General features: G+C 39.2%; 2 protein-coding genes across 6 annotated transcripts in view; both read right to left on the bottom strand.

Annotated features, from left to right (window-relative positions):
- The window catches only part of LOC107557512 (rho GTPase-activating protein 6-like), a 38,906-nt gene extending 37,848 nt beyond the window's left edge, over positions 1 to 1,058 (bottom strand). The window contains exon 1 of one of the 2 annotated variants that reach the window (XM_016240950.1): positions 529 to 1,058. In XM_016240950.1, the coding sequence (XP_016096436.1) occupies positions 529 to 687 (159 nt within the window). In that variant the 5' untranslated portion in view covers positions 688 to 1,058. The remainder of the gene's footprint in view (positions 1 to 528) is intronic. The other variant, XM_016240951.1, reaches the window with a different exon arrangement.
- A 3,716-nt stretch (positions 1,059 to 4,774) lies between these two features.
- Positions 4,775 to 13,520, bottom strand: part of LOC107557511 (NHS-like protein 2) — a 104,685-nt gene continuing 95,939 nt past the window's right edge. For 3 of the 4 annotated variants that reach the window (XM_016240945.1, XM_016240948.1, XM_016240947.1), the window contains 6 exons: positions 11,575 to 11,717; positions 10,862 to 11,051; positions 9,217 to 9,354; positions 6,432 to 8,927; positions 6,178 to 6,325; positions 4,775 to 5,703 (listed from right to left, as the gene is read on the bottom strand). In XM_016240945.1, coding sequence (XP_016096431.1) covers positions 5,382 to 5,703; positions 6,178 to 6,325; positions 6,432 to 8,927; positions 9,217 to 9,354; positions 10,862 to 11,051; positions 11,575 to 11,717 — 3,437 coding nt within the window. In that variant the 3' untranslated portion in view covers positions 4,775 to 5,381. The remainder of the gene's footprint in view (positions 5,704 to 6,177; positions 6,326 to 6,431; positions 8,928 to 9,216; positions 9,355 to 10,861; positions 11,052 to 11,574; positions 11,718 to 13,520) is intronic. The other variant, XM_016240946.1, reaches the window with a different exon arrangement.

Genomic DNA, 13,520 nt, shown 5'->3' with positions numbered 1-13,520 from the left:
AGTTTTTATAACCATTTCTTACTATGTGTAAGTAAGTTGTTGTTTTTTAGCATGTGTGTTTGGCAGTGTTACTTTTTAGGATTACTGATAAACTACTATCATTTGATTTGTATTATTTGTATTTGTTATTTATTTAAATTTTAGTTACATTATGTCTGCATTTATTATGTCTGTATAGGTCTTTTATTAATTTAATTTGAGTTATTTTAATACTTCAACAAACTAAATGGAAATGAAATAATATATATATTGAGTTTATACACGTGTATGTACATATACAGCTTTATTTTTTGTTTTTCATTTAAATGTTAAGTTTTGAAATTTTGTTGTATGCATTTGTCATTTTTATTTAATCTCTTTATTTTTAAAATGTGCATAGGTAGTATTTATAAAGTTTTAGCTTTTAGTTTTGGATCTGTTTTTAGTTGTTTTAATACTACAATTGATTGCTTCTGTTGTCCTCATTTGTAAGTCACTTTGGAAAAAAGCGTCTGATAAATGACTAAATAAATAGATTCCCCTACTCACCACATAGTAGAACTGCATGTCCTGGCGAACAGGATTCTCAGGCTGCATGACTGTAGATGAGGTTTTATCCGATCCCATGTAGAACAAAACCATAACACTTCCTGGGTAGATACTCGGATCAGGTGAAAACAGAAAAAAGCAGATCCCACTTGTTTTCATCAGTCAAACTCTTGGTGGAGGGAGTCAGTCCATCTGTGGAGCAGCTCCTGTTTATGGGCCGTTGGTAAGAGGTTCAGTGTCAGTGCTGCCTCTGCGTCTGTGTATCTGAGAAGTGATAGCAGCTCTTCCTGTGAAGGGGTGCTCTCTGAGTGTGTCTGTGTGCACTCCAGCTGATAAAATGCGAGTCCCTACACACAGCTCAGTGCAGCCTCTGCTATGCTCCTCGCCTGTCAGCAACAGGAAATATACCACTGGCAGCTCAGCGTTTGACAAGCTCACAGCCTTCACTGTGATGCAGCACCAGGAAGCACTGGGAATGCATTAGTATGGGCTGTGCCGGTGGCTGGGATCAGGTCTCGCTTTTCCTGCCATTCCCACCTCCTTAACTGCGCATGCCATAAAACAAAGGTCTGAAGGTTCAAGTCGGTTCAAGTATGACTAGCTTTTATCTTGGTAGTAACTGTAGTACGATAACTGAACTTTGCTCCATGATGTGTTTGATCTGACTAAAATACTAGAACCAGCACTATGCACAGTTGATCACAAAAAAAACCTAAAAAACAAGAAATCCTTTTTGACACAGATCTCTTGAACATTTCATTAACCCTATCCTGTTTCTTATATCACATTTACAAAAAATCATATTACTTTACTGTCAAATAGGTTGCAATCGTGCTCAAAGTCTTGTGTGAAGACATTTAATAAATATCATAAATGGCCTACAAATAACTTTTGCCTTCTGTACAGACCAGCTATATGCAATATAAAATACAAAATACAAACACACACACACATTGAAAATAAAAACATATAATAATAAAATATGTATTCTTTAACAAGTATACGCTTTTTTTAATCCCAAATATTATCCTTTCACTTATACAACTTTGTTTTGATCATCTCAAAAAATCTGAAAATCCCAAGTAGTTCATCTCAAAATATATATATGTGATCAATAACTTTTGTCTTCTGTACAGACCAGCTATATGCAATATAAAATACAAAATACAAACACACACACACATTGAAAATAAAAACATATAATAATAAAATATGTATTCTTTAACAAGTACACGCTTTTTTTAATCCCAAATATTATCCTTTCACTTATACAACTTTGTTTTGATCATCTCAAAAAATCTGAAAATCCCAAGTAGTTCATCTCAAAATATATATATGTGCTCATTTCAGAAATTCTGGTTAAAAGTTTGGGGTCAGTATGGTTTTTTTTTTTTTTTTTTTAAGTATGCATTATATTGATACAGAATGCTAATACAGCATTGAATGAATTTATAAGGTTTCTATTTCAAAGAATCTTCTAAGAATCCTGTTAAAAATGTATGCCTGTTTCCAAAAAAATATTACATAGCATTTTCAACATTGATAATAATAAGAAATGTTTCTTCAGCACCAAATCAGTGTATTAGATTAATTTCTGAAGGATCAAGTGACACTCAAGACTGGAGTAAGATCTATTAAAAAATCAGCTTTGCTATCACTGGAATAAAGCAAGTATATATAAATATTATTTCACAATATTACAATTTTTACTGTATTTTTCATCAAATAAATGCAGCCTTGGTAAGCTTCTTTTTTTCAAAACATTAGAACATCTTAGTAAATTCCTACTTTTGAACGGTAGTATTACTCAACATTTGAAAAAATAATAGTTTTGACCTTTTGTAATTGCACATGATGGCCTCGTGGATCAGAAACATTTCCCAGTACACAACGGAAAACAACTGTTTGCAGAAGTGCTGCGGTGCTTGCGGTTGCTAAAAGTGAGCGCTGCAGAAGTTTGATAAACAGCAAAAATGGAGGGTACAAATAAATCCACAAGGGGGCAATATTGCTCACAATTCTTATGATGGAAGCGATTACATAAATTTGATGTGGAATTATAATATTTTGTGTGGTTTAATGACAAAGGAATACCTTTTAAATATGAGGACTTTATGTCTCACTATAAAATCCCAGTCACAGCAACGGAATTTGCTATTGTTTTTGGAGTCATCGTTTCTGGGATTATGTTTATGAAGGGATTTAATAACTTGTCTCAGGTTGTGCCACATCTTAATGTGTTTGAAACAGTTATTGGTAAATTATCCCTTGCCACGAAGTCGGGAGTGTTTTTATTGTGCTCCAGCATGAGGTAGCTTCTTATAATGCCGTCTTTTATTGGAACAGACATGTAGGTAACATTAACTGGGAAAGAGTGTGGATTTTGCCTCAGAAGTTCTTTATGATAAAATGAAAAAAGTGTCTTATGAAATGATACATCGATGCTATCCTACAAAGTGTTTTCTACAAAGGTTTATTTTTGATGACTGAAGATTTGTCTCATCTCTTTTGGTATTGTGAAAATACCAAGAATATACCAAGATTCTTTTTTTGTGTGTGTAGGCCTATAACCTAGAAATGTTATTCTAGGTTATACACATTATGAGAGTGAACAGTCGGATGTGTTTTATTCAAACTTATTTTGTTCCTGGCTAAATATTTTATACATAAATGTAAGTTGACATTGATAGGGTTAAGCACAGAGTACACAAGAGTAGTGATAAATATTATAGTAAATCCTTAAAAGAGTAAAAGAAACGCTGTATACTTCTATGGAAGTGCAATACCAAGGCATTTAAAAACACAGAGGCTTCACGCCAGAGTACAAGGCAAATAAACACTGGTTGTCAGACTTTTTTCATTCACTAAATATTTAAAACAAGTGTCACACACTATTTTAATGTGGTGGTATTCTGCCACTTTTTTCACGTTATGCTTTTCATATTGTCAGAATACTTGAACGACTAGTCTGAGAAGATGAACATCAAGAAAAGATCCATCTCGATCTTGTTCCAGACTAAGAACAGATTTTTGCCAAGCACTTCCTGGACTGCTGAGGGCGCTCTGGCTCAATAGCACCAGGTTTCTGTCCACTGTCTGATTGGGAGCCAGAAGAACAGTCACATGAGGAAGGGTCACTTCATATGGAATGGTAAGAAGAAGCCATCTCTGAAGTCTCAGTCTCTGTGGTTGCCTGCTGTAGATCCTCTGTCTGCAGTAGTCTCCAAAATTCCCTTAATGTAGGATTACGGTCAGTTTACCACAGATGACCTACTCAAGTCCTTAAGTGAATTACCACATTTGATCAAAGCCTGCAAAGTCTTTGTGCATTCAAACGTCGATCTACAATCTGGTCTTGCAGTTACATGGAGGGCAACCATTAAAAAAGTATTTTCTACTATGTTCTTTTTCGTCAAAAATTGAATCTAAACATAACACTGCTGAGCTCTGCCTCACCCTTTCCTAACGTTCACAGGTGTTTACTGCCAGTGCTGACAGAAGGGCAAGTCTGATTTATCTCTGATGCATAGTCTGAAATGGACATAAAGTGAGAAGATTTGCACTTGGATTTGAATGATCCAATGTCATGCAAGATGATCTGGAATTGTGGTCATAAGTGCTGTCTAGTTTTTCTGGAAAAAATGTGGAGGCAAGAATGAGAGATATATGAATTCGGTCTTCTTTTGCCATCCATAGGCCTCAGTAAATCTCCTGTCTGATCATTTGTGTGTTGATGAGTGAGTGAAATATCTATGAAGAGAATATACACTTGGACTGTTAGCCATGATGGGTTTCCTGAGTTGCAAAGAAACCCCTGAGAGATTTGACACAATCGACAGCCAGAACTTACCAGTGACCCACTGATAACACTTACTGAACCCTCTTCTGTAGTCTAGTGTCCACCCCTTGGACTTTCACTTTCTGTGCTATTCCCTCATGTTGTATTGTCCACATATTTCCTTTTCAAAGGTGTGTTTTGTCTATGACAATTTTGATTTGTTGTTTGCTGTTTACATTTCTGGCAGTGTGGGAAGATCTCTAGATGTGGGTTCAGGTGTATTGCATGATGATGGGTTAATATGACCACTTCAATCCCTTGTGTGCAGTGAGCTTATAAAATAATAGGCAGTTTCCCAAGAATAGTCACAGATATGGACAGCTTTGTGTCTGTTGTGTCTTTGATCAAGCAGTTACATTTTCTTATATTTATATTGTATACATAGTTTTTTTTTCAGATTAAAATAAACAATATATGGCCTTTCATATTTTTTGAAAAAATAAAACAAAACCAAAAAACAATGGAAAATAACAAATATAGCTTTTTGTCTTGTAAACTAGTTCCTGTACTGGTGAAAGTGCTTCCTTTTTATGGGTACCAGACCTTTCTTACAACCTTTGTGGAATGTCATTCACTCCTCTCTCTGTGCGAGTTTGTGCAGTCTATTAAAACATAATTATCCTACTAAGACACTTTCTAGTCCACCACTGAAATGGGCAGAGCAGGCTTTGGCCACAAATATAGGCTGGGCTCCTAAAATAGTGAACAGTCTGAAAATATTTCTTGATGTCCGTTTCCATTCAAGAGTTTCATCATTGCATTCATATTTCCAGAATAGCAGATTTCTATGCCAGAGTTGTATATCAGTGGTGGGCTGTTTCCTTTAATACTGACTATACTCCACAACAATCTTTCATCATCAGAGTGTGATCCCCTTGTCTGAAAGCAAAAACTCAAATTCACTTAATTTCCTTCTGCATGAGGTCTTTGTAAATTAAACCATTTAGATGGGAAGTGGGGTGAAACAGAAAACCAGCCATACTGATATCCAGCATGTGGTTCTCTACAAGTGGAATCACTCTTCCTGTGGAGTTGGTTTTGGTGTGCTCATTGCACTCCCATCTGGCTGTGACTGAGAGAACTCAGTGACTCGTCGTGCCAAGGGGTTTGTGCTCTTCAGCAACTCCATGGCAGACACTCGGGTCCCGCTGCTGGCTTTGCTGCTTCTCTTCTGGAGAAGAGCAATAAAGTTCTCATTTCGTGAGCTTGACCTAGGAGTGGTCCCAAGGCCTAGAGTTCGGAGGTCTGTGCTACTGCTTTTCACAGGTGAGACCAGACACTGCCTGCTTCCAAAAGAATCCACTGGTTCCTTGCGACCAAGAACTTTCCTCTTTGACCTAGGAAAAGCAGAATAATACAAATGTTGTGTCACAGTTCAAATATGAACTTGGAGGGCCACTCCCTGCAGAGTTTTGCTCCAACCCTAATTAAAGACACCTAGAGAGTTACTGATTTGAACTAAACTCTGCAGGGCATTGGCCCTCCACTGACATACACTGTATATCCCAATGATACACTATTTGATATATTTGATTATAATGACGTGACAGAGTTTAAGAGGGCTGGCTAATCATTCATTGTATATTTACACATTTCTACGTTGGCTAAAATATATATATATTTTTTTCAGTCGGACAATTGAAATGAAGTGTCTAATTGCAGTGGCCTCTCCACTAGAAGACATAGTCCATGATATCCAGTACCAGACCATGTCTGCATTTGTATTCATTATGCCAAATTATACCAAAGTAAGTTTAGTCAGAGAGAAATAGCTAAATGAATCAGTATGAATGTTAAACTGCAAATTTTACCTGTGTATGATGGTAAAGAGGTCCTCAGTCGTGTGAGTTGTGGGTGTGTGGACAAAAACATCATCGTCTGTTTCCTCTGTAATGTATAGTTCGGTATTGTCAACAGCAGAATTGTTCTCTTCCAGTATTTCTGTTTCTGCATAAGTTTCTGTGGGGCAGCATAAAAGAACATAAATTAAACCCCGAAATTACTATACCTAGAAAACAGCATTCTGCCTGAACATCTTAACGGAAAATGTAAACAAATGTTTAACCTGTTACTGTCTTTGCTGGAGGTGCCACTCTTTCCGTAATTTGATGATAAGCTGAATATTTTGAACTGTTCTCTTCAACTACCACATCATTCTCGTGATTTCCAGAGGTCTCGTAACTTTCAGAATTTTTATAGTTTCCATCTAAATTTTCCTTTGCAGGATCATCTTGATCTTCATCTTTAAGCAAATCTCCCTCAATGTTAGATGCTGATGGACCTGTAGGTGATTGGGAGATGTTGTTGGACAGTAGAGTTTGCCTTTCTGCCCCACCATTGGTCTGAATGCTTGGAGAGGGCAGAAGAAAAACATTGGGTTTTTTCGGCACTGGAGGAGGTACCTTGGGCTTCCTTTTGTCTAATTCTGCTAAACAGGATATTGTCATTCTACTTGGCAGGGTCTTACATTTGTCCTCACTTTCTGGGCTACTTGGGGATGGAGGATCTTCTTCAATAGGAATCCCATGCTCCAGATCAAACTCAGGGAGAGGAGGTACATGGCTGTGGAGTGGCACTTGTGGGGCTATTGCAGAGGTGCTGAGTGATGACTGAGCTGGTCTCTTAGGTTTGGGCTTTCTCACAACCATATAGATGTTACCCAAAGGCATGGGTCTGTCCACAGGGGAAGATGGAGGAGATTCAGGTGCCAGAGGGGAGGATGAGGGAGATTTAAGCATCAAGTTCATTGGTCGTTTAGGCAGAGGTGGCTTCACTGCAACTGGTGGCTTTGACTGTTTTGTGTTAGAGGGAGTAATAGGAGGGCTTAGATCTCGACTTTGCTCTTCCTCTATAATGTCAGAAGAGCCATCAGGACTGTCCTCAAGTTCTGAGCGGCTTATTGAACGAAGTCGGATGTTACGCAAGTCTGTTGTTGTAACCATAGGCAGTGAAGACTGACTAGGGCTCAGTTTACCTGGTTTGTTGGCTGTAGATGTGTCAGAGTGGCGTCGGCTGGCTTTCATCTTGGGTTTGACAGAGGACAGATCCAGCTGAGAGTTTGCAGGTAGTTCAAATGAAAGACGTGAACGTGATTTATCCTTTGCAGAAGCTGGGAGAGAAGATTTACGCTCTGGAATCTTTGGGCGCATCTTGCAGCCAACTGGAGAAGGTCCAGTGATAAAGGTGTTTGATATAGTTGGGGTTGGAGTTTCAGACTGGCTTGAGTAGCCACTGGATGGGGACATGAGACATGGGGGCTTGAAGGGGGATACCTTGGTCTCAGCCTCAATTGAGAACTGTGATGGAGATGTGGCTCGTGAGGTTGAGGGTGAATTTAGGGATTCTGAGCTGCCCCGCACCTTCATGCACTCAATCACTGTGGTACCTGTGGCTGTACTTGAACCCGACAGTGAGCGGTATGGATCGTTGTTAGACTTCCACTCATTGAGCTGCCAGTGAGGAGAAAATCCAAGCTCTGTTTCCCTGTCAGCAGGCTGAGAAATATCAGAAGATGTCTCCAAGCTACTGTGGGCTTGATCTGTGTCATCCTCAGGCTTGGCGATTAGGAACTCAGGCTGGAATGAATATTGAATATGGTGATCTCGGGGGATAAAGAGACTTTTGGGTCTGCCATCTCTGAAGTGCCCTTCACTGTGGTAGGATCCTATTCCTCCAACCTCTGATAGGTTTTTCATCAGGGATACACTACGTACTGGAGGTGGTGGTTTTTTCTTAGATTTCTTTAGTGAGATGCTGCGTGATTGTGACCTCAGTCGACCATCTAGAAGAAAGTCTGAACCTGTGGTCACAGAAACGTTATCAGTGCTCATGCTATCCTCTGAGCTGTTGCTTGGATATAACAGGGCATAACTCTCAACCTCTGAAACGACAGGGACGGCCTCACCTGGAGAACATATATTATCTGCTGAGCAAAATGATCCAGAGTCTGTTGGTGTTGAAAGTGAACGTTCACGGAACCTGAAAACACTGGACCGGGCTGATCTCTTCTCCTGCTCACTTTTGTTATTTCCTGTGCCTACAGTGGAAACTGCCCCCTCTATGTCATTCCGTTTCCCTATAGGAACACCACCCCCCTGTGTGGACACTGTGTACACCCGGTGTCCACATGGTTCTAAGATGGAGGTGAAAGAGCTGGAATGTGACCCTGAGCTCATGGAAAGGCCTGAACTGGTCTGGGATGGACAGATTAGACCACCTCCTTCATCTCCAGGTGTTAACATTCCAGTTTTAGATACTGGTTGCTTGGAAGCAGGGCTGGTAACTAAGGCATAGTTGTAAGAGTCATTCCAGGAAGGAGAGAAAGTAGAACCTTTTGGGCCATTCCAGGAGGGGCTTGGGCACATCAGAGTGGCATGATCCATCATGCCTGATGGGGTCTTTGGGGATGGGGGGACACTGTACTCCAGGTCACTCTGGGTCTTCCGAAGGGGAATATGCTGTTGGCCTGTGTTCTCGGTGGTTGGCTCCAAAGATCTGGGTTGACAGGATCCAGGGGAACAGGCACCTTGTATTAGATCAACAGCAAGAAATTTGCTGTCACCTAAAGACAAAATAGTTTTTGAAAAAGAGTTTAAAACAAAAACAGAAGTTAGTCCTTCATTCCTAGACACGTTTTTGTAAAGATTCTAAATGATGTAATTCAGAACTTTGTTAACTGAAATTGCAATATGTGACAATTTGTCAAAGCCTATGTGTGGCTCTAACAAACATTAGATTTACAAATTACTCTAGGTAGAAATCATTGGTCAGTGCCCATTGTCCTTTTCCTGTTTATTTTCTTTTGCACTCTGTGACCCTGTCAGTAACTTGCCTAACTTCCTGTTAGTCACCTTGGCAGTGCAGCGTGACATCAGGGCCTGCAACCACACTCCTCGGGCGGCGAACGGTCTTTGGGTTGACCGCTGAATCAGTTCTAAAGGCAGCCCGCAGTTCGCTGTGTTGTGTGGAGTGCTTATCAAAGCTCTGGCCTGAGGCAAGATATGAGATACCAACTGTCAAGCTAACTGACAGTCTTCAGTCAGAAAAATTATGTTTATTTTTTATATAGAAGATATTTTATCCTATACATGTTACGATTAGGCTGAAAAACATTAGCCATGACTGCCTAATCAGACGTAAGGGTAATGACAGACATTTTGGTAATTTATTAGAAAAATATTTTTATGGATAAAAACAATAGCCAACATGAGATAGATGGTTAGCTGGAGACTTGATCATGGTGCCTGATTAATCTGGAGAAATGAAATCAGACAATGGACACTGGATACATCAAAACAAGGGCTGGATATTGACAAAACACTAGCCAGTGGCAGATCTGTGTGACTTAATTTAATTTCTGTGGGACAATTTAATGCTGATGTGTCTTCAAGAACTGCATTGGACTGGGTGTTTAATAATTTTAAACACCCCGTGCAGGAGGGAGTGCTGTGATAAATGGTCCACCATTCCACAATGATAAAAGGAACTGAACATAATGTGCAAATTAAGCCCAGTCTCATTATATTCTTTACATGGATACCCCTTGTGTCTCTCAGAAAACAGCTCTCTGAAAACACCCAACGAAACCTCATTACCTCCCAACATGTGAGCTGGCTTTATTCATGAAAATACTAACAAAAAGGAGGTGAAAAAAATCTTTCTTCCTCTGGCCCTGTTACTCCCACCCATCCGCTACAGTTCTCTCTCTCTCTCTCTCTCTCTCTCTCTCACTCACTCACTCACTCACTCCCTGTTTGTCTCTCACTCTATGCAGCTTTTTCTGCACCTCATAGCTAAGCAAAGGAGGGAGAGCTGCATGTTGCCATGGCAACAGCTACCTGTTCATTATCTTTAGCGGGTGAAGAGCAGCAACACTTTGGGAATCAGACTCCAGACTGCCTAAGCACAGCATAATCTGTGTTTACAGATCCAACCACCTCTCTACTAAGTCCAGGACAGAGAGGAGAACAGGAAGGTAGTCAAGGGGGAGATTTAGAGAGATGGGTGTGGGACAGCTGAGACAGAGAGGGAAGTGATGTCACACTTTAAAAAACAGGGTGACAACTTGAGAGAGGAGCAAATGCTTTAACATTTATTATAAAATGTGAATGTGAGAAATCTTATGTGAACTCTTGGAAAAGAGAGCAGAAGAACTGAGAAACGGGGTTGTCAGTGGTGGATGATGATGATGATGATGATGTGTTTTAATTTGCAAGATCAAAAACATCCAATACTATTTCAGGTGACCTAGGACCATTCAATTTACTTTTCTTAGTGAGGAGACACTATTGTTCAGTCTGTCTATGTTTTCCCCCCAAACAGAACATCAGCTGTACTCAGAAAAAAATCTCACCACTTGATATGGACTCATTTCATTAAAAAAGAGTTCTTAACATAAACTACACATCAAAGACACCTCCAAACAGGCCGGACTCTAAAAAGACTTTAAAAATATACAGATATACTCAACATGATAGTATGCCAAGTCACCTTTACCTGTGATCTCAATGGGTACAAGGTGAGCTGGAGTATGTCGGCCCAGGTACCAGCGAGGTTTCTCTGCAACAGGTAGACTCAGTGAGGCATTCCAGCCTAGAAGTGACTTCTCTGAACCACAGGGGGTCGGGTCTTGCGCCCGGACCCCTAATGTTGTGGTCGCATCCACACACACCTGCTTATTTGCAGGCTAAAGAGAGGGAGAGAGAATGGGAGTATGAATATAAAACAATATGATTAATTCATAATTTTGTATTTGTAATGCTTTGTATTATAACCCAAATGGTGTATTCATTCATACACTTAATTTCTAAATATGGATTTTGATGTTCATTCTACATCTGCTTGCATGGCAGAACTGGTAAATGTGAATGATTATATAATTAATTTTAATAATTAATAACATTCATATTTAAACACTGAATTTAGTTTTTATCTTTTTTTTAGCAGATGACTTGGTAGGATGTTTAAATTACTGTTTATTTACACGCTCAAAACCACCGATACAGAGAAGCCTGTAGCTGTTTTCACTCAGGGGACAAACCACATCTAATTAGATTTGCAAACTTTATACAAAACATTAATGCTTTAGAGAAAAGAAATGAGTTGGTGGCACACAAGTCAGAATCCAGTGACTTCAAAATGCTTAATATGAGCCAAAGTTACTAGTTTGATCAGTGTAAGAGCTTAGAAGACAGCATACAAGTAGTTACCACAAAGATGAACTCTGTCTTCTTGTTGCTGAGTGAGGAAGGGGATCGGCTGAGAGTGGCTGATGTGTCCTCTGAGCTCTGAGAGGAAGGATGTCTGAATGTATGTCCTGTCACTCTGTTATCATACAACTGCTCCTCAAAATCTGAGTAGACAGACACAACATGCTAGTTTTAAAGTTAGTAACAGCACTAGGAGACACTGAAATCAATTAATGAAATCTCTCTCCCTCTTTGTCAGAAATGTTCCCTTGGGCTCTTGTAAACAGAATAATTACCATTGCATTCATTCCACGGACTCCCCTCACAAGACCCCACCCCATTCTTGTAGCCATTCTAATCCCCCAAAACATTCTCTTTAACCCCTCCCACTCTATACTGAAAAACACACATACTAAAGCACTGTCCTCCACTCATTTAGGTCTTTATCCTTTACTGTTTAGTAAGTATGCACTGGTTTGGTTCTATTAATGAGAGCCGCATTTTTAAAAATGTCATCAAATGTCAAATACTGCCTTGTGAGGACATTCAGGTTGTTGAAAGGCTCATAAATCGGCCAAATCATGTTTCGCATTAAATCTAAAAATGTCTTCAGGATTAGTGAATGTTATCATAGTATATAAACCATTTAGTCTATGAGAGGTCCTCAATAATATGGTCTGTGTGTGCGATGGTGGGGGGGTTTTTTTGGGCGGGGAATCCCATTTTTTCTGATCTGGGATGCCACACTCTTAGACTTGGGGTTGCCTAGCAATGGTGGGCCGTCTAAGACAATGGCATACCTCCGGAGTCAACAATAGCCCTAAGCCCCAAGTTTAGCCTCATTGAGTAGAGCCCTCTTCACATGCTGGGACAGAGCTGAACAGAGCACACAGTTGAAATCCTAAACCTCCACTTAAATAAGATTGAGGCTGCAGCAAAACTGCAGCCTAGCACTGTGTACCACCACATGCACAACTTTTAAATATGTGTTGGCATTTTATTTATCACGCCGAATAGAGACAGTTCTATTCCAGGAATGATGCTTGACCAGATGGCTTTCAAATCGCTACACTAATGAGATACACAGAGAGACAATCCTTTATTTAGCCGTAGACCCTAAGTTGCTCAAGGAAACACTTGCACTGCAAAGATTGGTGGACCAAACTATGCAATCTGATGTGTAAAATCCCATGGAAAGCAAAGTGAAATTTAAAAAAAAAGATGGTTGTGATTTGGAATGTGTTATGGCTATTAGTTCCCTGCAGCTGTAACAAGAACCCGCTTCTGCAAACACTGGCCAACTTGCAAAGCATTCTACACACAAACCACAGGGCAAAGTCCTCTTTAATATACATATCGATCCTCACTTTTCCAAACGCTCTGCTATATGAGCAACATCCTTCCTACCATCTATACACTACCATTCAAAAGTCTGGGGTCACTGATTTTAACACTTTTATTCAGCAAGGAGTCAGTAAACTGACAGTACAGACTTCTACATTGTTACAGCACTTTATTTTTAATATTTCTATTCATCAAAGTATCACAGATTCCACAAATTAAGCTGCACAACTATTTTCAACATTGTTAGTAATAATAAATGTTTCTTGAGCATTAAATCAGCATATTAGAATGATTTCGGTAGGATCATGTGATTGTAAAGACTAGAGTAATGGCTGCTGAGAATTCAGCTTTACCATAAAGGAATATATTACATTTTTAAATACATTAAAATAGAAAAGTTATTTTAAATTGCAGTAATATTTCACAACAATATTTCAAATTCATAAAGACTTTTTGAGCACATGAAGACTTTTTAAAAAAAAATATTTAGAAAAATCTTACAAACTTTTCAATGGTATTGTTATAAATAAAGTTCAGCAAAGTTGTTAATGATAATTTAAAGACTTGCAAAAATGTGAGAATTACAATGGATGCAGCTAAGCATTCTTGGACATTCATACTAA

The sequence above is a fragment of the Sinocyclocheilus grahami genome, unplaced genomic scaffold (genome assembly GCF_001515645.1).
Source record: "Sinocyclocheilus grahami isolate Dianchi unplaced genomic scaffold, SAMN03320097.WGS_v1.1 scaffold605.1, whole genome shotgun sequence".
Taxonomy (NCBI): domain Eukaryota; kingdom Metazoa; phylum Chordata; class Actinopteri; order Cypriniformes; family Cyprinidae; genus Sinocyclocheilus; species Sinocyclocheilus grahami.
This window is presented reverse-complemented; position numbering and strand designations above follow the sequence as displayed.